This window comes from Culicoides brevitarsis, chromosome 3 (genome assembly GCF_036172545.1).
Source record: "Culicoides brevitarsis isolate CSIRO-B50_1 chromosome 3, AGI_CSIRO_Cbre_v1, whole genome shotgun sequence".
Lineage (NCBI taxonomy): Eukaryota > Metazoa > Arthropoda > Insecta > Diptera > Ceratopogonidae > Culicoides > Culicoides brevitarsis.
This window is the reverse complement of record NC_087087.1, coordinates 18,110,181-18,134,984: the sequence shown is the minus strand read 5'-3', so window position 1 is coordinate 18,134,984 and position 24,804 is coordinate 18,110,181. Positions and strand designations below refer to the sequence as shown.

At 27.7% G+C, this 24,804-nt stretch overlaps 3 protein-coding genes across 5 annotated transcripts in view; 2 read left to right on the top strand and 1 right to left on the bottom strand.

Annotated features, from left to right (window-relative positions):
• LOC134834134 (TOX high mobility group box family member 3-like) overlaps window positions 1–1,347 on the top strand; it is a 30,997-nt gene extending 29,650 nt beyond the window's left edge. For both annotated transcript variants that reach the window (XM_063848695.1, XM_063848693.1), the window contains exons 6-7: window positions 165–514; window positions 936–1,347. In XM_063848695.1, the coding sequence (XP_063704765.1) occupies window positions 165–514; window positions 936–1,002 (417 nt within the window). In that variant the 3' untranslated portion in view covers window positions 1,003–1,347. The remainder of the gene's footprint in view (window positions 1–164; window positions 515–935) is intronic.
• Window positions 1,348–2,851: 1,504 nt separating this feature from the next.
• On the bottom strand, window positions 2,852–18,734 carry LOC134834214 (protein gone early). Of its 2 annotated transcripts, none has more exons than XM_063848798.1 (9): window positions 18,657–18,734; window positions 13,633–13,826; window positions 13,082–13,579; window positions 5,948–6,171; window positions 4,677–5,002; window positions 4,103–4,621; window positions 3,674–3,802; window positions 3,462–3,617; window positions 2,852–3,407 (listed from the first exon to the last, which is right to left on the bottom strand). In XM_063848798.1, exons 2-9 carry the CDS (start codon window positions 13,811–13,813, stop codon window positions 3,008–3,010), a joined length of 2,433 nt encoding a protein of 810 aa, XP_063704868.1. In that variant the 5' UTR covers window positions 13,814–13,826; window positions 18,657–18,734; the 3' UTR covers window positions 2,852–3,007. The 2 variants fall into 2 exon arrangements, with proteins under 2 accessions (XP_063704868.1, XP_063704869.1); XM_063848799.1 differs by lacking the exon at window positions 18,657–18,734 and adding an exon at window positions 18,270–18,331.
• Window positions 8,403–12,671, top strand: LOC134833349 (RNA-binding protein cabeza-like). The gene is made up of 4 exons (XM_063847647.1): window positions 8,403–8,414; window positions 9,926–10,804; window positions 10,868–11,039; window positions 12,139–12,671. Exons 1-4 carry the CDS (start codon window positions 8,403–8,405, stop codon window positions 12,669–12,671), a joined length of 1,596 nt encoding a protein of 531 aa, XP_063703717.1.
• Window positions 18,735–24,804: the final 6,070 nt, after the last annotated feature.

Genomic DNA, 24,804 nt, shown 5'->3' with positions numbered 1-24,804 from the left:
TTAAAATTAAAATTAAAATTAAAATTAAAATTAAAATTAAAATTAAAATTAAAATTAAAATTAATTAAAATTAAAATTAAAATTAAAATTAAAATTAAAATTAAAATTAAAATTAAAATTAAAATTAAAATTAAAATTAAAATTAAAATTTTATTTTTTTGCAGATGGTTCAACAACAAATGCATCAGCACTACAATTCCCCACCTTCTCAGACGCAATTTGATCAGCACCCAATGAACCATCATCAAATGAGTCCTCCGCAACAGCAACAGCAGCAACAACAACAAATGATGTCGCAACAAAATCACTATCAGCAACATCAACTTCCACCTGGCATGCCCCAAAATGGCAGTCCCGCTCATCATCCGGGGCAAAATCCCAATCCCGGACAGACAATTATGGAACCCAATGGCACAATGACGTGCATTCGTCATGGATGCCGAAATCCGGCGATCGTTAGTTCAGATTGGGAAGATGAATATTGCAGCAATGAGTGTGTCATTACGCACTGCAGGTAAAAATTAGCGCTTCAAATTTTCGTTACTTTATTTTAAAATAAAAAAAAATAGAATAGGAAAAAAGTTTGCCAAATTTGAGAAAAAATTTATTATTTCCAAATTATTTCGGAAATTTTACTAGTGAAATCGCAGTTTTTTGTTAATTATATTTTTAATTGTTTCATACAAAAATTTTAAAAACCGTAAAAATTTAATTAAGAATTAAAAAAAAATAATTAAATTTAATATTTTAATCAAATTATATAAAAAAAAGGTTTAAAAAACATTTTTAGAGGAAATTCCCATCTTGTTTTAGTTTTTTCACTAAAATTCTTGCATAAAAACTTTTTTTAATTTAAAAATTTTTGTTTTTATTTTAATAAAAGGCCCAATTTTAAATAAATTCAATTTTTTAACAATTTTTTTTCAATTTTTCAGAGATGTTTTTGGAAATTGGGTACAAACAAACCAGCAACAACCCCAAACGTACTCAGCAGTTAAATAGAAAACGTATTTTAATTTGTAAAAAAAAATGCAGATGATGATCGAAAATATTTTATGATGGGAATTGTCGTTCTCCACGCAATTTAGCATGTTAATTATAAAAAATTCTTGTTGGATTCACAAAAAAAAAAAAATATCAAAATTCATTTGAAATGAATGCAAACTTTAGCAATTAATAGATTTTAATATCGTTTTTAGATTTTAAAGCATACAATTAACGTCACATTTGAAAAAAAAAATAAAAAAAAAAACTAGAATTAAGTTTTAAATGTAATTAGAAGAAGAAGAAGAACTATTTCATTCATATTCATTGAAAAATATATATTAATTTAATAATTATTTTAAACCGTACCATATACAAATTTAAGCAAATTTTTGAAAAAATCATGTTTCGAATAATTATAATTAAAATGTTTCGTAATTAAAAATTACACAATTATGAATATTATTTTAAGTTTTACTGATTTATCGAATTCAATTAAAATGAAAATAAAGATATAAAAATCTGGATATAAAAAATGATTTTTTATTGTCGTGGCTTCAAAAATGCCTTTCTTGTTCAAAAATTGGCTTCAAAATTTTTTTTTTCTAAACTTCATTAAAAATTTTATTTTTTTGGACTTTTTTTTATTTTATTTATATATTTTTTTTAATTTTTAACTAGTTAATACTATTTTGATAAGAATTTTTGTCCAAAAATAATTTTGAAATAATTTTAAAAAAATTTAAATTTAATTAAAAAATTTATTTAAAAAATATTTTAAAAAAAACTTAAAAAATTTGATATTTCGTTTTATTCTACAAGAAAAAGTATTTCAAAACTTTTGATTTAATTTTTTAAAAAATCCGAGAAAAAATTTTTCTGGGCAAAAATTTCGAAAAAAAATTATACATGCTTTAGTTTTCAAAAAAATCAAATTTTTAACAAATTTGTTTTTTTATTGATCTCATATTTTAAAATAAAATAAAATATTTATGGTATCAAATTTTTGCATCCAATCGTTGTATAACTTGAAACAATAATCGTCTAAAATTTAAATAAGAAAGCAAAATCCTGAAGGACAAGAACGAATTTCATAAAATTTTTCAATTTTCAGCACTCTTGCTCGAAAATCAAAGTCTTTTTTGAAACAAATTTTAAAGGTTTCTTCTTCGGCGAGGACATGTTACAAATGGCTTCAATTTTTTTACGAAAAAATTTAAAAATTGCAATGTCGTTGCAAGAGAAAAAATTTTCAAACAATTTGCGAAAATTTTTGCAAACTTCATAAGCCGTTCGTGGTCTCCGTCGCTTAAATGATGTCCGAATTGTGCGACACTGCGATCATCTTTCGTCTTGAGCTTGTTCAGTGCTACAGTTGGCAGTTTTTGGAGTTTTTGGCGGATAGTGACAAAGTTGAGCAGTTGTGCATCATGGGGAGGACACCAAATTTGGAGTTGCGCTTAAAAAAAAATTTTTTTTAAAAAAATGACGAAAAATGAATTTTAAAACAGTTTTATTTTTGGTTTGTTCTTCGATAACAGTTCCGTATGGAAAAGGTTTTGAGCTCTGGACGTCATTTGAAGCGGTGAGATAAAAAGTTTTCAAAACTTTTCGCAAAATTTAATTTTTTAAAAAATACTTGCGAAAAGTTAATTAAAAAATTTTTGGAATACTTTGTTGAAGTAAAACGCAACTTTGAAAAAGTTACTCGAATACCGTACGGGACGATATTTGCTTCCAGAAACGGGGAACATTTCGTACATTAATCTAAAAAAAAAAATAAAATATATTTTTAATCAAAATTTCACGTTAAAAAAAATTAATTAAAAAAAGGAAAATAAATAAAAAAATAAAATACTGTTTTTTTTATTGATCTCATTTTCAGCTTTAAACCTAAAATAAAATAAAATATATTATCAGGTATCAAATTATCAAATTTTTGCATCCAATCGTTGTATAACTTGAAACAATAACCGTCTAAAATTTAAATAAGAAAGCAAAATCCTGAAGGACACAGAACGAATCATAACAATTTTTCACATTTTCCAGCACTCTTGCTCGAGCAATCAAAGTCTTTTCGCAGCGGCTTGACGTTATCCCACAAATTCTCAAAGGTTTCTTCTTCGGCGAGGACATGTTCGACAAATGGCTTCAATTTTTTGTACGACAAAGCAGCCGAACTGCAATGTCGTTGCAAGAGAACAAAATCAAACAGTTGATGCGCATCGTATTTTTGCAAACTTGGAAGTCGTTCGTGATCACCGTCGCTTAAATGATGTCCGAATTGAGCGACACTGCGATCATCTTTCGTCTTGAGCTTGTTCAGTGCTACGGTAATGGCAGTTTTTGTGAGTTTTGTGGCGGAAAGTGACACAAGTTGAGCACGTTGCGCATCGATGGGGAGGACACCAAAAGGAGTTGCGCTGAAAAATATGAAATTTTAGAAAAAATGAGGGAAAATAAATTTGAAATCTTACAGTTTTAAACAGCGAGTGGTTTGTTCTTCGATAACAGTTCCGTATGGCAAAGGTTTTGAGCTCTGGACGTCATTTGAGTAGCGGTGAGATAATGTTTGAATGGCTTCAACAAGAGCTTCGGCAATATCTGTACCAACTCTCGCAAAATTTATTGAACTAAAAAAGTAATTTGATTAAAAAAAATACTTGAAAACTAATTAAAAAATGCTTACATTGGAATATCTTTGTTGAAGTAATTATGACGCAACAGGTTGTCTTGCATGACCAAAGTGTTCAAGTTACTCGAATATCGCACGGGACGATATTTGCTTCCAGAAACGGGGAACATTTCGTACATTAATCTAAAAAATTAAAAAAAAAAATTTTTTTATAAAAATTAAAATTAAAAATTTATTTTAAAAAATTTATTAAAAATTGAAGTTTTTGAAATAAAAAATTTAAAATTTTTTTTTTTAATTTAAAATTTAAAAAAAAAATAAAATTGAATAAATTACTTAAAATTAATTTTAAAAAATATTTTTTTTAAAATTTTTTAATAATTTTTTTAATAAACTTTTTTTTTAATTTAAAATTTGTTTTTTTTCAACTAATTTTTTCAAATAAAATTTAAAAAAAAATAATTTTTAAAAAAAATAACTTACTCATCCTGATGCGGCAACTCTCCCAACTGCTTTTCCAAAATTGTTTTCTCAAAAGTCCACAATTGCTCGACATTTTCGACAAAAGTTATCGTTTGTGGCAAATATTCCGAGTAATAATTCTCCAAAAATCTCTCGTCGCGCACAACTTCAGATGGAACGCCGATCTGGATTGACATTTTTGACACTTTATCGATGAGATATTTGCTCAAACCTTCGCTAATCCACACAGCATCGTTAATTTCTTCATTGACAACGCCTTTGAGTTCATCAAAAATTGTCTGAATGTACTCCTTGCTTTGCGTCGATGTCCGTAAACGTGGTTGGTTTTGAAGCCGAAGCACTTCCAAGCCAACAGGAACAAAGTTATTAACGGTATCGGTGCATTGGTACCACGTGGGCTCCAAATTTTCAATGTGATACGTGTCGTAATGGAATTGAGCGTTAATATTTTGAAAATCTCTCGAGAGATAAGGCAGCAATTTTTTGATTATTGACCATGCTACGATGTCATTAAGAACCCTAAAAAATATTTTCGTGAGAAATTTTTATAATTTTTTAAGAAATTAGGACTTACGATGCCTCCGTTGATGAAACAATGCGAGAAGCTTCCTTAAGTTTATCCAAATCCTCCACCCAAATATCCGTCGTGTCAGACAAGCGAGTTTTAGAGAAAATTGTTTTGACGGTATCGTAAACCGCGAGAGAGGATACATCTTGGAAAAGACGTCCAAGTTGAATGATTTCTCCAGTGCTGGGAACTTCTTTGTTAAGGTAATAGGCATCTTTGACAATTCGTTTTTCGTAGTTGTAAACGATTTTGGCGAACTTTTTAGCTTCTTCCGACGTGCGATCAAAGAGTTTGAAGACGTTTGCCAGGAACTCCAAATATGATTGAATTATCTGAAAAAAAATTATAAAAATTTATCTTGATCTTTGAATATTTTATTGCGATTTTTTGAGAAAATCGGATAATTTTTTATAAATTTATTTTTTTTTAAGATTTTTTAAATTTATTAAAATGATTTTCAAAATTAAATATTAAAAAATTAAATAAATATTTATTTTTTTTAATAAAAATTTTAATAACAAATATGTTTTACACTTTTTTCTTTTGTCTCATTTTAAAAGTTTCAAAATTCAATTGAAAAAAATAAAAAAAAAATAAAATACTTCTTTAACTTTGCTCATAATTTTTCAAGTAATTTTAATGTATTTCAATTATTATTTAAAATATTTTTTGTAAAAAAAATATTTTTCAAAGAATAAGCAGGGATTCGTACTGAAAATAATTTTAAAATTTAAAAAAATTGTATTTTTTATTTTTAATATTCTGATTGAAATCAAAATTATTAAATCTTTAGGTTTTAGCTTGAAACACAAAAAAAAACTAAATTTAAAGAAATTTTATTTAATTTTAAAGAAATTTAATTTTTTTTTAAATTAAAAGAAATGTCAAAAATAATTTAACAGAATATTTTTTTATAAATTTATTTTGGTCGAAAAAGTATTTCAAAACTTTTTTTATTTTATTTTTTTCCCTGAAAAATATTTTGTTGAACAAAAAGTTTGAAATAAATTTAAAGCCACTGAAAAATTATTATTTTTTTTATAAATGATTTATAAATTTAAATAATATTAATAAATAATTTTATTGAAATTTTAAAAGAAAAAAAATTAAAAAAAATAATGCTTCAAAAAATTAAAATAAATTAATATTAATTTAAATTTATTTGAAATTTAATTAACTTTATAACACAAGAGCAAAAAATTGTGGCAATGGTGACAAATTTCTCAAAAAATAATACTTTTAATGGATTTAAAAAAAAAAATTAATAAAAAACTCACCTCACTATGTTCATCGATGAGATACAAATCTTTGTGCGGCAATCCAAAATCTCCTTCACTGATGGCAATTATCTTACCATATGGTGGAGTATCTCGATCTCTCACAGAAATCTTAAAGAACAACGAGATCCCGAATTTATCGTGTAAAACTGGCAGACTTTCCTTAATTGTCCATTTATTTAAATGCCATTTACTCAAAGCATCATCAACTATACGCCAACCACCTGAAAAAAAAAAACAAAAAAATATTAAAAACATTAAAAACTTTACTTAAACATGTAAAATTGTCCACTCATGTTAGCTCTAGCTCACATGTATAATTAATGACGTGATCGTTTTTTGTGTTGTTTTAACATAATTACTATTCAAAAGCGACGTGGCAGCATAAAAAATCAAGTTCACGAAGTTCATTCGTCAAAAATAAGTCGATAAATGGAGTAAATTTAGCGTCTTCTTCCTTGTTGGATGAGTGACAAGTGAATGAGATGAGGCAAAAAAAAAAGTTGATTACAATTAAAACTCCATTAGTTGTTGTTCTATTTCTGTTCTAAACTGATTCTAAATTTAGCCAACGAACGACGACAGGCCGACACAAAAAAATCGTGACCAATTAAGAATAAAAATTAAAAATTAGCAGGTCATTCATCAAACACCTGTTGGTTCTGTTTCACTTTTTTTCGTCTTTTGAGTCAAACTCGTCTTTGTCAAATATCCGTGTATCAAAAATTATTTATTTACCATACACGATAGGAAATGAAGACGATGGATTTGACAAAAAACCAGATTTTTTTTCGGGGTTCTTTATCCGTATTTCGCACATGTGACGCTGTGTAAGTGCATTCTAGTGACGGTAATCCGGTCCTCGTATCATCATCGTTAAAACTGTCGAATCCATTTAAATAAATTATTTTTTTGGTTATTTATTATAATAAGATTAACGCTGATGATTGTTCTGAATGGTTAATCTGTGTGTGTATTTTTTTTAACCCAAAAGGAAGAGGTCATTTCCGAAATGCAAATAAGGAAATTCACAGACGCGAAGTAAACAAAACGGTCCGGCTGCCCTTAAATAAAAAATGTTTTCAATGTCAATGTCTCGAGATGAACCTATAATTAAATTATGTTAAAAACGTTGTAAATTGACAAGAAGCGCGGTTAGATAACTGGTTGAACGACTTTTTGTAAATTTGTAATATTTTTGTTTTTTTTTGGTTGCGTTGTGTGTGAAATGCATAATTTTAAATTTTGATCGAGTTACATCGAAAAAATTTACAAAATTTTTTCATGATTTTTCTATTTTTTTTTTTTTTTTTAATATTTTGGGTTTAAAAAAAAATTTTTTATACTGTAATTTTTTTCTTTTGTCAAAATTTAAAAAAATAATAAAACATTGTAAAATAAAATATTTTTTTTTATAAATTATTCTCTAAAATTTATGCTTTTTAAATGCAAATTTAATTAAAATTAAGAGAATTTTATTTTTATTTATTAAATGATAAATTAAATATTTATTTTATAAAAAAAACATATTTTTTTTTAAATTTTACTAAAATTTGATTAAAATAAATTTTAATTAAAAATAATTATAAATAAAAATAAATAAATATCTAAAAAAAAATGTTTGGTTGCAAATTAATTTTTAAAATTGTTTATTAAATTTGAAAAATTGGTTCTGAATTGTTTTTTTTTTTAAATTTTATTCTGCAAAACTATTATTTTTATAATTTATGTTATTTAATTTATCATTTTTTTTAATTCTAAAATAAATTTGTTGATCTAATATTTATTAAATTAAATTAAATAAAATTAAATTAAAAAAAAAAATTTAAATTTATTTAAATAAATTTATTTTTTTAAATAAATTTAATTAATTAAATATTAATTTTTACCAAAAAGTTTGCTTAATTTTTTTAAATACAAAAACTTACCAAATTTTTGACATAATTCTTCAATTTATGATTTTTTTAAAAACAAAAAATAATCCTTCCAACTGCTCGATGACAAAAAAAATTATGTCATGAGTAATATCTTGATCATCCAACAATAAAAATTCATCCACAAATCGTCCTCACACAACATAAAGAAAACCCATTGTCACCTACTTCAGCTACAAGCGTTGTTGTTGTTTACCGGTCGCTCGCATCACCTCAACCACCAAACAGCACCACGGACATACATGAATTCATTACAAAGTTCGAATTAAGATTTTAAAATAAATAACTACACAGAACAGGTCAGATCACTGCTGCCGTTTGCGACTTATATGCGAACAATGTATCATGCGTACAGGCAGATTTTTTCGGGGAGGTATATAAACAAAATTATGGTGCACGGTTGATCTTAAACTTAGTCTTACTTAGCCCATCAGCGTGATTACATAAGTTAAAATTACTATAAGAGTGCTAAATATTTGTGATTAAAATTGTGATTCGCATAGAAAAAAAAGAGAATAACGATGTTTTTCATGGTGAGTTGGTGACGAAAAAAAAATAGTGATAAATTGTTATGAAAAATTAAAAGTGATATACCAGACGTTTACATCGTGGAATTTTTGTGCGAAATTAAATAAGGCCAAGATTAAGCCAAGACAATAATGAAAAATACTTTCGATTTTTTCACGCATAAATTTCAAGAAATTCTAAGCATCAAAAATTAAAGTTCGAAAATTCGAGAAACTTGATCAAAAATGCCACAAAAAATTTTAAATTTAATTTTTCTGGTTTAAAAAAATAATTTAAAAAAAATTCCCAATTCCCAAAAAAATATTTTTTTAATAATAAAATAAAAATTTTGGTCCAGGTCAATCCTGGTCAAGCCTCTCAAATTTTTCGAAAAATATAAATCTTTTCTCAGTTAAAGGTCAAAAGTTAAAAATTTTTCAAAAAAAAAGAAAGAAAAATATTGAAATTAAATTTAAACTAAAAAGTTAATTATTTCTTAAAAAATCAAAATTTTGTAAAAAAAAATTTTTAAACAGAAAAGTCTTTAAAATTTAAGAAAATGTTAAAATTTTTGTATATGACCCTTAAAAATTAATGTTTTATAAATTAAATGAAAAAACTCAATAATATTTTTTTAATTTTGTCAAAAATTATGAAATTGTAAAGAAAAATATTTATTTTCAAAATTATTGAAAATTTTGAATTAATTATAAAAATTTTACTTTTCTATACATATTGCTAAATATTCAAAAGTTTCCATTTTAAAAATCCATAAAATCGAAAATATTTTTAATTTTCTGTATCGGTTTAGATTGTGATTCATTCTAGAATTCAAAAACATGCAAATCGGAAGTAAAAAAAATATTTGCTAAAAATTTCCTATTTTTCTTCGATTTCCGTAAATTAACACACATTGATGACACTTCATAAAAACATTTCATGGTCAATGCAAATGAATTCTGTTTTCTGATTAAATTCACATTTTTGATTTTGAATCACAACTTGACCAGTTTTTAATTGGGTTTTTGTTGTTTTTTTCTACGCATCTTCGTGACGCACCGCACAAACTCCATTTAAATATTTATTTTTTTTATGATTTTTTCTCGATATTCTCACGTGTTGCATAAATTAAGCAACTCTTCGAGTTATCGGAGGTCATGGTTGCCGCTCGATGAATGAATAATGGCCAATTATTTATCTGCAATCAGTGGGATGTCTTCAGGTGTAATTTGTCTGGAATTTATTGCAGTGGCACACAACGTTGCAATTGTTTGCGAACAAGTGTCGTCAATTAATACAAAATTGTAATCTATAAATTGATTCTTTCTTACACGACGAATTTCGTCTTGTTTTTTTTTTCGGTGAATAAATCACGCAACTGACCTTTCGCGTGTGTTTATGTTGTAATAATTAATCAAGTTGTGTGAAATTATGCTTATCCGTTGGTGTTGTCGTTGTTGTCGTCGTCGTCGGTGACGAAGTCATGTCATCAACAATGAGACTGAATATTAATTTACATGTTTTTTTTTCGTTACAGCGTGCAATTTGTTTGACGGTGTGCGCACTTGCCATCGCGAATGCCGATATTGGGCTTGAATTACGAAGCAATCCGCATTATTTGCCGCCAAAATCCAGTTATGAAGCTCCTCTTGGCGCTGTGAACAGAAATTACCAACAACAAGGATTCAGCTCGCAAAGCTTTAACAATGGCAATGGACATGGCAGTGCATCGGCTAGCTTCCAAATTCAACAACAAAGATTAGAGCAATTGCCAACGCAACAACAAACCTTGCCAGCTGGTCAACAATCGTACCATCAAGGAGGTAACCAAGGCGGTAACTTGCCTGCTGGACAACAATCATACCATCGTGGAGGTAACCAGGGTGGAAACCACGGAGGAAACTTGCCAGCTGGACAACAATCCTACCATCGTGGAGGTAACCAAGGAGGAAACCACGGAGGAAATTTGCCTGCTGGACAACAATCATATCACCGTGGCGGAAATCAAGGTTCAGGAAACCAAGGAGGTTTCGGAGGAAACCAAGGAGGCTTCGGAGGAAACCAAGGAGGCTTTGGAGGAAACCAAGGAGGCTTCGGAGGAAACCAAGGCGGTTCCGGAGGTTTCGGAGGAAACCATGGAGGTAACCAAGGAGGCTTCGGAGGTAACCAAGGAGGTTTCGGTGGAAACCAAGGAGGTTTCGGAGGAAACCAAGGATCAGGATCCTCAGGAAGTCATGGCTCTGGTGAAGGAAATGTCCAAAAGCACTTCTACGTCTTCGCTGCTGAAGATGAACCAGCTCCCCAACAACCACAACAACAAGCTCCAGTCCAAAATAACAAACACTACAAAATTATCTTCATCAAGGCTCCCGATTATGCCACTCAACAACAACAAATTCTTCAACAACAAGCTAAGGTTTGTTCGCGAATGAAAAGTTATGTTTTTTAGTCGCTAATAATTTTTTACTTGTTCCCTTAGAACGAAGAAAAGACAATCGTCTACGTTTTGGTGAAGAAACCCGAAGATATTGAACAATTCCAACAACAACAAGCCCAGAAACACACTCCAAGCAAACCAGAAGTTTACTTTATCAAATACGGCGGTGGAAAAGGAGGACAACAAGGCCCTGGACAACAAGGTGGCTTCCCAGGTAAATTCAATCTTTCTTTTTAATCTTGACAGCTTAAGCTTCAAAGTTAATCTAACAGGGGCGTAGTTAACCGATATTTTTTAATGAGGCACATAGAACAAAGAAAATTTTTTAGCCTTAAATTCTAAAAAGTTCTAATATCAGGGCTTCGAAAACAACATAATCGGTAACGTGTTGATCACGCTGTGTTGGATCCTCTTCTACTTATTTTTTTAAACAACTGAACGCAATCTTAAACAAAAATCCTTTTTAATGTTGCATATTTAGTGACGAAAGTCACTTTAATTTCTTAATCTAAGCATCATGTTAATTAATTGACGTGTTTCTTTGCTTAGTCCAATTACTCGACTGATTTTTATCTTAATATTAATTGACTAAAATCATTTTCAAAGCATACTTCAATTTCGTGTATCCGTTCACTATGTTGTCACAGTTATCTTATTTTTAAAACTATGAGTGACATTACACAATCTCCAATTCTTCTTAATAATTAACTGTTAACTTTCGAATTAAGTGCAGCCTTTTTTCTTGCTTAAAATGCGAATTTTACAATCTCAGCTTATCCATTTTGGATGTTATCTAACTTATTGTTGTCACACTTATCTTATTTTTAAAACAATGGCTCAGCCAAACTTTATTCAATTTTCATCGGAATTTGGTCAATATATTTAGGATTTGTATTGGGCATTATGGCGGAGCCGGTAAACTCAAGGTAGTTAACGAGTAATCCCTGATTTCTTGCGTGCATTGGAATGCATTATTGTGTGTATGGTTTTACTTCGCTCAAAAGAGTTTGCTAACCATTAAGTTATCTAATAATAAATCTTGAAAGAAAAGTATCTTTTCCACATTAAGCTTTCACAATTAAAAAGAATATGTTTCGTCATTTAAAGCTCAATTTCGCAAAACTTTTTCGAGTCTGTTACAGAATCTTCAGCGAGAATTATAATTTTACCTTCTTCTTAAATTTTTTCTGAATTTTCTTTAAAATCAAAATTCTTGAGGGGGCCGTGTCCTTATCCAGCACTCATGACGCGTCGCCCCTGAAAAAATTATACGTTAAAATAAAATCTAAACGAAATTTCATTTTCTTTTAAAGGTGGTGTCACAAGCGGCGTCGTTGATCAACAAACCTTCAACCAAATCAGCAACTTTAACAATGGTGGAAACAACAACCAAGGCGGCGGTTTCCAACCAAGCGGCGGCAACAACCAACAACAAGGTGGCTTCCAACCCCAACAACCTTCATTCGGCGGCGATGATAACGATGACGATGAAAGCGAAGAACAAGTTGCTCCCGTAGCTCCATCAAGACCTTCCTTGCCACGTCCCACCAACAACCAAGGATCCGAAGGCTTTGGCGTCGATGAGGAAGATTCGTCAAGTGGATTCCCATCGGGAGGATCAGAAGGCTTCGGAGACGGTGACGAAGATGAAGATGAGGATGAAGACGACAATCTTTCCGCTCAAGTTGATATCCGTGGACCTACGGAACCAGCACCTCAACCACAAAGACCTCAACCTCCAGCGCCAAAACCAGTTCCTCAACGACCATCAGCTACACAAAAGCCAGCAGGTCCACAAAGACCCGCTCCTACCCCAGCTGCCAACAAATATCTCCCTCCTCTCTAAGAAGAGACATGAGTCGAGAACGAGATATTATCGTTAAAATATTGTTTTAGACTATTATTTAAGTTATTATTTTTTTGAATTTCAATAAAAAACGAAAAAAATGAATCTCTAACTGTAATATTTGTGCAAACATGCTTCACCTCTAAACTGTAAATGACCGTAGTTGGCAATGAAAACGCAATTTGCATAAATTTTTTTGAATCAAAAGAGGAACTGATGATATTTCAACGCAATATTACGAAATTCACGATCGATAAAACCAGAAATGTCTTCGTTTTTTGTCTGTTTCCTATTTTTTTTCGCACATTTATGTCAATAACCGCTAAGAAGATGCAAAAATGTCGTTTTTTACGATCAGGTGTCTCCGATTTTTTTATGTGTCAGACAAAAAATAATGAAAAGTCACTCACCCAATGATCGTAGCACGCGTTTCAAGTACGAAAAACTGCTGTCTCGATCTGTCTTGTCCAATTTCAGGCAACTGTTGTACAATTCCTTGATAAAAACGCCGCTGCCCGTCGAGTTAACGAGTTGTTTCGTGATAAAATTATTAATGTCCATGATTTCGCGGTATTTGTACAAACTACGGGAATTCCATTCGCCGCGGTAACGATTATAAAGTTCATGTTCCTGGAATTCTTCGTGGAAACGTCCGCAGGTTAAGGCGCGCGGAGCATCACAAGCATCCTCGACATCGGGCTCGGACCACGAGAGAATCTGCAAACTCGTTTCGAGGCAGGCTTTGCTGTTGCACACTGGATACTTGAGGTAAGATGGAATGCTGGGCCACAAAATACTTAAGATAATAATTGTGAGGAGGAGTAAAAGGATAACGACTATGAGTGCGATGAATGTTGAGCGAGATTTTTGGGTGAGCTCGAGGCCTTTGAGGACATCGTCGTAGGTGCCTAAAAAGGGTTTTTAATTAATAATTTTTTTTTTAAATGTTGAAAAAATTCACCTATAAATCTATTCTTTTTCCGTTCTTTTGTCGTTGTGTCGTTAATATCGATGGTGGCATCACTGGATTGATCTTTGCAAAGGCTGTTTTTGCTGCCATTTGATTTGTCGGCATTTTTAAGTGGAATTGTGTCTTCGGAAGTGTCGTTGTTTGACTTATTTGTCTCGTCTGGTGAAGACATTTTCGATGGAAATCTGGAAAAATATTAAAAAATTATTTATAAATTCGATAAAAAGCAATTAAAGCTCAAAAAAAAAATTCTCGACTCATCTCAATATTCAAGAGAAAATTAATTAGTTGAGCATTCAATGCCAGGTATGCCAATTAAAAAAAAATATTTTTTTACAAGGTATTATTTTTTCACCATATTATTTAATTATTTTTTAAAAAACATTTTTTGCCTCGACGGCAGAAAATTTAAAATATCCGAAAATTTGTTAAAATCTAAAATTTAGTTTTTTTTAAATGTTTTTTTTAATAAACTTAAATTTATTTTTTTTTTTTTTGCAAACATTTTTTCAGAAATTCCAAGGAGGGAATAATGGAATAATGATAATGATTTTGAAATATTTTAAGTTTCAAAACATTAGAAAAATTACTAAAAATTGCCAAATTATGATAATTTTGGTTCATTTGCAAATTTTTGCATATTTTTAAAAAAAAATTAAAAAAATAATTTTGAAATTTTCGATTTCAAAAAAGTATTTTTTTGAAATTTTTTTTATTAAAAAATTTGTTCATTTGTTAAAAGAAAATATCTAAAATGTCTTAAAAATACTATTTAAAAAAATTTGGTAGGAAAAAGATATTTATTATTGTTTTTTTTTTCAACTTAAAACCTCTTTACTTTTTATTTTTGAGACGTTTTTGGAATTGCAGTTGCCTAAGTAAATTTTGAATAAATTGCCATATTATCAAAAAAAAAAAATAAAAAAATTTTGATAAATTTTTTTTTTTTTCTTTAAAAAAATTTTTGACATAAAAAAAAAGTTTAGTAGGATTATTTTTTTTTAACTATAAAATATTTTTGCTTTTTAAATGTTTTATTTTGGATAGGTTTTATTTTTTTTACTTAATTTATTTTTATTAATTTATTTTATTTTTATTTTTTAATAATTTAACTTTTAAATTTATTTTTTAAATATCTTTAATTAGTTTAACTATTTTAATTGCTTTAACTATTAAAAAAAAAACAAAATATTTAATTTTCAAGAATTTTCTTTGATTCACTTCACCTAACAGACATTTCACATGACATCCTTTCACTTTATCTATTCAGACACCGTCAAAAAGTGTCCAACAAAATTGCGCGAATCGCAATGATTCAAAAGCAATTACAAACAAGATACGAGAGAAATCCAATATAATTGTGACAAACACACACACACAAGTGTTTGTTTATTCTGTATAACAGACATTAATCATCTAAAAATGTGAAAATGAAAATTTTGTTCTGTAGCTTAGACGGCTCTCTAGGTAGGCATCACGCTAATAAAAATAACAAAAAGTTTGCGCTTTTATTTATACTTTTTTACTCAAATAACATTGCACACGCTTACTTTGCCATATATAAACAATAAATAAACGGAACAGGTGTAACCATATGGTCCCGTTCTCTCTCTTTTACTCGAGATGATTTACTAGACATTTTTGGATGCAATGCAATAACTTTTTTTTTTTTATTATATTTTGAAATAATATTTTTACTGAAAATTTTTGGAAAGAAGAGTTGGGATTTGTTTTTCCAGCAAGAATATTAAATTGCATGAAAGACGATCCATCAACAAAAAAAAAATTTTTTTTTTCGTTACAGGTTAATTGCCATCGTAAATTTTCTCGCGGTCGTTAAACTTGAGGACTTTTTTTTGTTTTTATTGCTTTTTGATCACAAGCAAATTTTTCCTAGAAAGGTTTTAATAGAGTTTATTTGAAACTATTTCTTTTTTCTAAAATTAGTTCGCTCCAAATATTTTCCATAAATATTTCTTTGTTCCATATTTTTTTTTTTTGTAAAACAATTTATAAAAAAAAATAAAACAATTTCTTAAAAATTCACGTTTTTCAACATTTCTGATGATTTTTAAAGAAATTTTTAATAAATTTTCAATTTTGACAATTTTTCTACCAAAATTAGTATTTTTAATATGACTTTTTTTATTTGTCATAAAATTACTAAACTTTATTTTTTTTAATTTTTAAGAATAAATTCAGAATTTAGAAAATTCAGAAATTTTACCTATTAAAAAATTTTTATTTTATTTTAATTTTTTTTTATAAAAAATTATTTACCTATAAATAAAAAATTTATAAAAAATTGTTACGCTTAAAAATTTTATTTTTTTTAAATTTAATTTAGGCCGCTTAAATTCAAAATTATTAAAATAATTAATTTAAAATAAATTAAGAAAAAATTAAATAAAATTAAGTATTATAAATTAGGAATAATTCTTTATGAAAAAATAAAAAAAAAATATTTTTTGAAATTTTCAGTTGAAAAATCATTCAAATTGAATTTTTTTATTTTTTTTTTTTTTGAAAAACTATGAAAAAATGAAAATTTTTAATAAAATTTATTATTTTTTTTTTTCAAATGAACAACCCATAATCCCACTATTTAAATTTTTCAGGGGAATGCACTTTAAAATTTGTTTACATAATAAACGGTAATTTATGGTTATTATACGCAATGTTTATGGCATTAAAAATTTTTCTCCAAATTCTATTAAAAAAACTAAGGTTCACGAGACGTCACGACGCATAAATTTTCTATTTTTGTGTCACCTATTGACGACGGCGTGCATATAAAGGTGGGAGATTTTTTTTTTCGTAAAAAACATCCGGCACTGCGTTGATTGATGTTTAAGCACAAAAGACGCATAAATGCAGTTCAACTTAAATTTTTCATTTTCACGCGTGTCAGACATTTGTAAGACATCATCAGACGACAATCAATTAACATCAACCCAAAAAACCATCATGGACCAGCTGATTTTTATCTCGAAAATTACCTAATAAAATTTTATAAACTCCCTTTGTGACTCAACTTGTCTTCGTCTTCGTCGTCTTTCAATCACACTAATTAACATTTTTCATTCTCTCAACGCTGCCAGCCCACATCAGCCGTTTATTATGCATATGACAGCAAATATTTACCAAGATTTGTTTTTGTTTCGAACCGAGTGTTAAAAAATATGTTCCCTCTGTTCGCTTCAATGAGCACACAATCAATTTCCACTGAACCTGCATCCATAAATTCTTGTCATCGCGCACATTATTGGTGATCAGTAAAATTTAAAAAAAATGCATTTTTACAAGAATCAACGACGCGACGATGACGAGAGACACAAACTGAGAGCAAAAACTGATAACGACGAAAAAAAATCCATTTAAAAGGTCATTTGAATTGTCAAGATTCAATTGAAATAAATTGAGAATTGTATAAAATGTGGACCGTACGGCGGTTTAAATTATGTTAAACTGTCTCGATTTTGAGTCAAATTTTGTCTTGTGGCTTTCTTCGGTAATTTTTCATTCACGAATTTTTAGATAATTTTTTTAAAATACTGAATTTTGGCCGCCGTGGTGGAAGTAATTTTTCATTTTGATTGATCTCGGCGCATTAACTGCATCTCCGTTGTTCATTTTTATTCGAGAATCAAACGTTTTATGAGTTAATCACGAACATAATGAGGAGTGTTTGACCTTTTTTCTACGTGATGTTGTTCTTGTGTGAATGGAATTTTGATTCAAAAGATTCTTGTATGTTTAGATTTTTGTGTAGAAGATGAAGATTAATAAATTTATGCTTGAAATTCAAATTTTCAGTGAATTTTCAGTGAAAATTTCGTATTTTTGAGAATCTTTTTAAATAAAATTAAAAAAAAAAATAAGAAATAAATTCACAAATTATAAAATTGAATTCGAAAATATTTTTTTTTTGTTAATTAGGTAAAATTTAATTTAAATTTAAATTAAAAAATATTTTTGATTAAATTAATTAAAATATTAATTTTCAAATTTAAAAAAATTAAAAATAATTATAATTTTATTGATAAATTAATATTTAAAAAAAAAATTAAATAATTTTTTATTTTTTTATTTAATAATAAAATTAAATAAGTTGATTTTGGTTTATATTAATTCATTAAAATTAATTGAAAACAAATTTAAAAAATAATTTTTTAATTTAATTTTTTTAACTTTTAATTCTAAAATTAATTTAATATTTTAAATAATTTAAATATATTTTTTAAAATAATTAATTAAAAATTTAATCTTAAATTGCTTTAATTTTTTATTTAAATTTTTTCATTAGAATTTTCAGTTTTTTTAGAATTTTAAAAAAAATTATTAAAATAATCAATTTTTTGCATTAAAATTATTAAATGCCTTTAAGACTTTTAACATTCCGATGAATCTCTTGTCCACATAAATCAATAAAACATCATTTACCGGCAAAATTTTTGAGCTTTTTTGCTCAAATGCACAAAATTACGTACACGACAGGTAAATGCAACGTACCTACACGAAATATATAATTGTTAGTTAAAACTTCTTTTGTACTTCAAACAAAACTAGAATGACCGGTTTTTTTTTCATTTTCTCTCTCTTGTAAATTTCAATGAACATATTCTTACATATACTTTTATTTAACGTTGTGTATTGAAGCTCTGTACGTCCACCTTGTTTTGTACATTTATTTATTACACGTTGATATTTTTTTTGCTTTCGGAATTTACATCACTGCACTTTCTTTCTCACAAAACTTAACTTTGCAAACTTTAACCTCTTTTAGTTTTGCTGTAAAGTTATTACAGTTCGTTACAATAAAATTTAAATTCTTGTTATATCATCAATTTTTTTAATTGTAGTATCTGATCACACAGTAGAATATCAATTTACACTTGTTTCGATGCTTTTGCAAATTCCTGAATATTTTTTGTAATATTTGCTCGTTTAATATTCTAATTTATTGAACCTTTTTTTGCTGCTTTGAATTATTTATAATATGATAAATTGCTCACTTTATTAAAATTAATAATATTAATAATTAGATTGTTATTCCAAGACACCGCTGCTCTTGATCGTGCATTCCGGTTCAGTTATTGAGTTCAACTGAAACTAACTCGATGTTCTGAGAGAGCGAAGAAAAACTGTGTAGAAATGTACATTCTTGTCTACACATTGGACGGTTGTGTGTTTGTAGGGTTTTTTGCTATACAAACAATTGTGTGTTCTGAATGAGAATTCTTCTCTTCTTTACTTTACTTTACTTTGCGTTGCTTGCTTAACGTCTTATGTCACGTCGTAGTCGTTGTTGTCTCTCATTCTTTCTTTTTTCTTTCGGTTACTTTTTTTTGCGCCAATGACTTAACATTTGTTTTGTTTTGTTTTCGCGTTTTGTTTGTTCTTCCTTTTATTCACTTTTTCGTGAAGGATTGAATTTTGCGGTTAATTGAAAACATATGAAGAAAAAATTTAATATTAAAATTAAAAATATTCGTTTTTCTCGATTTGTACAAAAAATTGTATTTTCTTAGGAATTTTTTTTAAAATTATTATAAGATTGATGTGCCTTTTTCTTAATTTTTTTAATGCAAATTTTAAGTGAAAAATAATTTAAAAATATTGCTTACATTAATGTTAGCAGAGAGAAAACTCATTCTTAGACTTATTTCAAAAACTAAGTCATTGAAAACGCTTACATAAACAACTTGGAATCTCATATTAGACTGCTTACTGAGTTACTGAGAATTGCTAACACTCATTTAAGCAGTTTTAACGGAATTAATGACGAAGGTTTGAATATTGATTACTGAAAGCAGTTTTAGTTCACAACCGGAAGTTTGGGGGTGCTATTCCGAATATGTGCTTTCCGGAAGTACTCATATGCAGTGTCCCCTATAGAGAGTTTTCTACAAAGTTTGAATGAAAGATTAGCATGAATGCAATTTCATTGAAGAAAATGAACAGTGTACGGTGACCATATTCTAAGAGGCCTATTTTTCATTGATGATTAAGCTGATCAAAAGCACTTCATTAATTTTTAATTCGCAAAAAAAAAATTTTGAGTCAGTCATGGTGTTACTACTCGCTTTATTTTGTTATTTTTATTTAGTCTTTTGTAAGAAAAAGAGTTTTGCTTCTTCTTCAAGGCCGTTAGGTTGTGCTTCATCCTCCGTTATTAATCTTTCTGTCAAGTATTCCGGGAGCAGACTATTCTTGGCTTTGTCGATAAGTCTCAGAACGTTAAAGTAAACTCTTTGCTTTACGTCAAGTAACTCCACGTCGTTTAACATACTCTCCACATTCGCATATCTGTCTTTAAGTTGAAAACCCCAATGACTATGAAAACTCAATCAATCAATTAAACAATCGCTTTATTTTTCCAAAATTATCCAGAATATCTCCAGTACGTCTATCTTCTTTTCTTTCTGCCAAAAAAGTGACATCCCTCCCCTGTAACCGACGACAGGTAATAGGGCCATTACCTGTCGCCGGTTACAAAGTAGAATCGCTCGATGCATTGTTGCAGATTTGAATCGCTTTCATATCGTCGTTTTTCCTCAGCATCATGATCGTGCATAGTAGCGATGTGTGGTTGTATAAGCGACTTTTACAGTGCAATTTCGGGTTTCCTGTCCAGCCTCTATTTCATCCGTGTCATAAAGTACGCTTTCTTAACGATTTTTACGAAGGTTCAGATGAAGCTTTTAATCGACCATGATGTCTTTAAATTTTGTTTAATTGAAACGTTTCAGCGGCGTCTCGTTAACTTCAAGTGCTGCTGGTTTCTATTCTCTGTCTTCATATCACGAATTTAGTTTAATAGACTTTGACTTTCAATTTCGACATTTTGAAGTAGTGACACAATGCTTCAAGATCCTCGTTGATTAGTTAGCGCCCTAAATGGATGTTTCCTATAGCGACCCACAGAAATTTAATTATAAGACTAAATTTAAAGTCATTAATTTTATAGTTGTTGAAATCTATATGTTGACAAAAACCTAAAATGATAAAAATTAATTAAAATTTATTTTAATTCAAATTCCTTTCATAAAAGTTCCCACCAAAATCCCACATCCCCTGTTTAATCCCTGACCATCTCGTCACCGTATTCGTGTGAGGCCCAATATTCATTCATTCTGCATTCATTCACACAGTTGTCTTTCATTGATATATGTGAGCTCATTGAATATGGACATAACAACAGCAGCCGTATTATGAGCTCCAAGAAAGTCTAAAGGAAAAAAGTGCAAAATTTCCACTTTAAACTCGTTTTTCCGCCCAATTATCGCGTCAGCAGCATTCGCGAGTGTCACCACCGCCCGAAGGCGCACCAAAATTCACGGAAAAATCGATTTTAAAGCGAAAAATCGACAAAAATAGGCAGATGTTGACATAAAATTTCAGTTTATTGCAAAGCATAAAAATTTTTTGCCACACAAAAAAAAAATATTTCCCGTAAAAAACACGAAAAAGAGGGAAATTTAAAATAATTTAAATAAAAATTGTGCCAGAAACTCGTGATATTTTTTGTATTTATTGATGAAAAAAGGAGAAAGGCAAAGTTTAAAGTGAATTACAAAACGAGATATGGAAAAAAATGAAAGTGAAAATTAGAAATCCACACAACACAACACAGTAACAATTTATTTTTTTTTTGGATATACGAACGAGTTAAAAAAAATATCTGTTCGATTTTATTTTACAACCACAAAATTATGGTCATTTACGGAATACTATGCTAATTACACAACAAAAGCAGGTAATAATTGTTTTATTGGGCTCTTCAAAAAGTTTTTTTTTTGTGTAAAGAAAAAAAAAATCATGTAAAATATGGCCGAGACTTACAAATTTATTATTTATGCATAAAATCGAAGGTTGTAAAGCAATTAAAATTTTTTCACAAAGCACAAAAATTTTTATCCAACAATGAAGTGAGATGTCTATATGCAACGACAACGACAACAACAACAACAAAACGTGTCTCTGCGATCTCTGATATTTTTTTTTTCATTTAAATTGTGTGTATATGCGCGACTACTTTATATTAAGTGTATTAAGTGAGCGTGACCTCAAAACAATTTGTATCACATATAGAGTAAACTTACTTTACTTTACATGCAGCCAGCAAGTAAACGCGCGCTCATGTGATGAAGTCACATCTTATAAGTGGTATTTAATAATTATTATTTATTTTTGTACATGACAAACTCGTTGCTCGTCGATGATGATTTTAGCAGAGTGTTGAATATTTTTAATGACTTCATCCAAACTACTTTTTTTTTGTGTTGCTCCAAAACGTCGTCGCAAAATCAGTCGTGCAGAGACGCTCGTATGTCTTTCGTCGAAAGTTAAAATCTTTTGTTCAATAAAATCAATTGTATAGAAAATGAATTTTGTCTATTGTTGCACTCATTTTAACAAAATATCTGAAAATTTCAATGAGAGTTTCTCCGTTTTTAAACAGCAGCAAGACAATAACATCGACGACCGACGACGTCGATATGGGAGTCAGTTGACTGTCAGAATAGGATGAAATGAGATGAAATATGACTCGAAATTGTCTATGCTAGACTTTTGTGAAAGGAAAATTCAATGGAGAGCACTTGGATGATGAAAAGTGTTTCTTTTTGTTTATACAAAATTTACTATGAAATTAATTTGGAAATTACTATGAACAGGAGTCGAGTTTCTTTTAAAGAAATTTAAATTTTTTAAATAGGAAAAAATGTTTTGAATTTTTGGGGGAAATATCAAGAGAGGCTCGATATTTATGTGAAAAGTAAAAGATGATTAAATTCAATTAAAATTTAATTAAAAAAATTGTAGAAGAATTTTTTTTGGAAATCAAGAAATTTTTAAAAATTTATAGTAAAAAAAATAATCAATTTTGAAAATTATTATCATTTATTTTTTTAATATTTATATTTTATTTCATTACAAACAAAATTTTGATTTTTTAATTTTATATTTTTTTTATTTTTTAATATTTTATATTATTTTAGCTAAAAATTTTCGTTGATTTCGACGATTTTTTGTAATGAAAATAAAGCATAAAAAAATCTTCCTTTTTAAAATTATTTAAATAAAAATAAAGAATTATTTAAATTTTTATAAAAAAAATTAATAATTAAAATTAAATAAACATTGTCTTCAATAAAAATATTTTTAATAATAATATTTAATTAAGAAAATAAATAAAAATATTTTAATATTAAATAAATAAATAAATAATTTTAAATAAATTAAAAATATTTTTAATAAATATTAAAAACCTTTACACACCTTTATTTAATTATTTGAAATTTTAAAAAATTTTCGTTTTAATTTTTAAACGATTGAACTACGAGGAAAAGTTCCTAATTAAACTGACAAATAAAATCACTTTAATTAAAATTTTTTTTCTGAATTTTACCTGATTTTTTTTTTGTAATATTAAATCAAGATTAATAATTAATTAATTTAAACAGAAATTTAAACAGATTTTTTTAATAATTCAAATAAATGATTTTTAAAGCTGAATTTCAAAATATTAAACTTTTATTTAAAGAAGACATTCATTTAAGACAAATTCATGAATTTTTAATAAAAAAAAAACTTATTGAAGCTAAAGTTCCTTCAAAAAAAATCTTTAAAGGTTCAACTCACTCAATTTGACAAAAAAGTCCCTAAAGAATGTAAAATATTAAAAGTTTTCTTGCCAATATCATGAAACAAATGCACAAAAAGTGTATTTTTGAAGCAAAAAAGAAAAAAATCAATTTCAATCACAAAAAACTTGAAAATTTTCTACACATGAAATGAAGGCATTGTCTCATGAAAAGACTATTGGCCGAAGTGAAAAACTCTTTCTTGATTTGTAAAGTATTCAATATTTTTGAACGTTATGAATAAAATATTGCTGAAATGCACACACGAGAGACTATTTTATGTTTCTTTGCTGTGCTCTTTTTCATATATTTTACTCAAACTCAAATTCACATAAATACATGTTGGAACCTAATATGAACTAGATTGCTGTGTCTGGCTTACATTCAAAAGACTTTACATTTCAACGAAAAATGACAAAAGTATGTTAGAAATTGATTTTCTTTCACTCCATCCATGAGTGAAAAAGAAAGACTCGTTCTTGTCTGACACTCGAGAATAATTAATATATATGTATATGTATCGCAAGAACGGAAAATGTTACGCATGGCTACGATCGAACATCAGATATCATTGGAGCTGACGTTTCTTCGCCAGGAATTCGTATATGCACTCGCATCGTGTATGTAAATTAATTCCCCTTTCCTTTTGTATTTTACGATTATTTGTAATTTCACCCGTAAAAACGACACAAGGTCTTTGTAATTAAATGTACACTTTTTCAAAAAAATTAAGTCTCGCGAGTCTTAAATAACTGCGAGACATTAAAAGTTTGGTTTTTTGGCCATTTTTAATACTTTTTTAATTTTTTCAAATTTTTATGATAAATTTTGATAAGAAATTACAAAAAGAACTATCAAAATGTCAAAAAATAATAAACGGTAATTTTCAAGCCATATTTAAGTAATTTTCAATAATTTAAAAAATCAAAAATTTAAAAAATATTTTATGATTTTAATTAAATATTTTATTGAATTTTTAAATTTTATTAATTTAAATCTTGAATTTAATTTAATTAAAATATTTTAATTTAAGCAAATAATTTTTTGATTATCTTTTAAATTTCATAAAATGTTTCTTTTTCAAAATTAGCCTTGAAAAATTTAAAAAATAATTTTGTAAATAATATAAATATTTTAAATAATTTTATTAAAAAATGTTGTTAAAAAATTAAATATTTTTGACAAAATTCTAAGACAAAACTTTAACTTTTAAGAAAACTTTAAAACCTTCTTTATTTTTTTTAGTCAAAAAATTTCTTATTAATTGTTTTAAACGACAAAAAAAATATTTTGTTTAACAAATTCTTCATTTTTCAAAAATTTTATCATTTCTGAAAATTTTCAATATTTTTTAGGAGTGATTTTTTATTTCCCAAAGTAAAATAAAAAAATTCAAAATTAAAAAAAAAAAAAAAAATTTTTAAAAATTTTTTAAAAAAAAATTATACAAATTTATGAATTTTTCTTCTAAAAATATTTTTTTATAAAACATTTTTTTTTATGGATCGCATATATT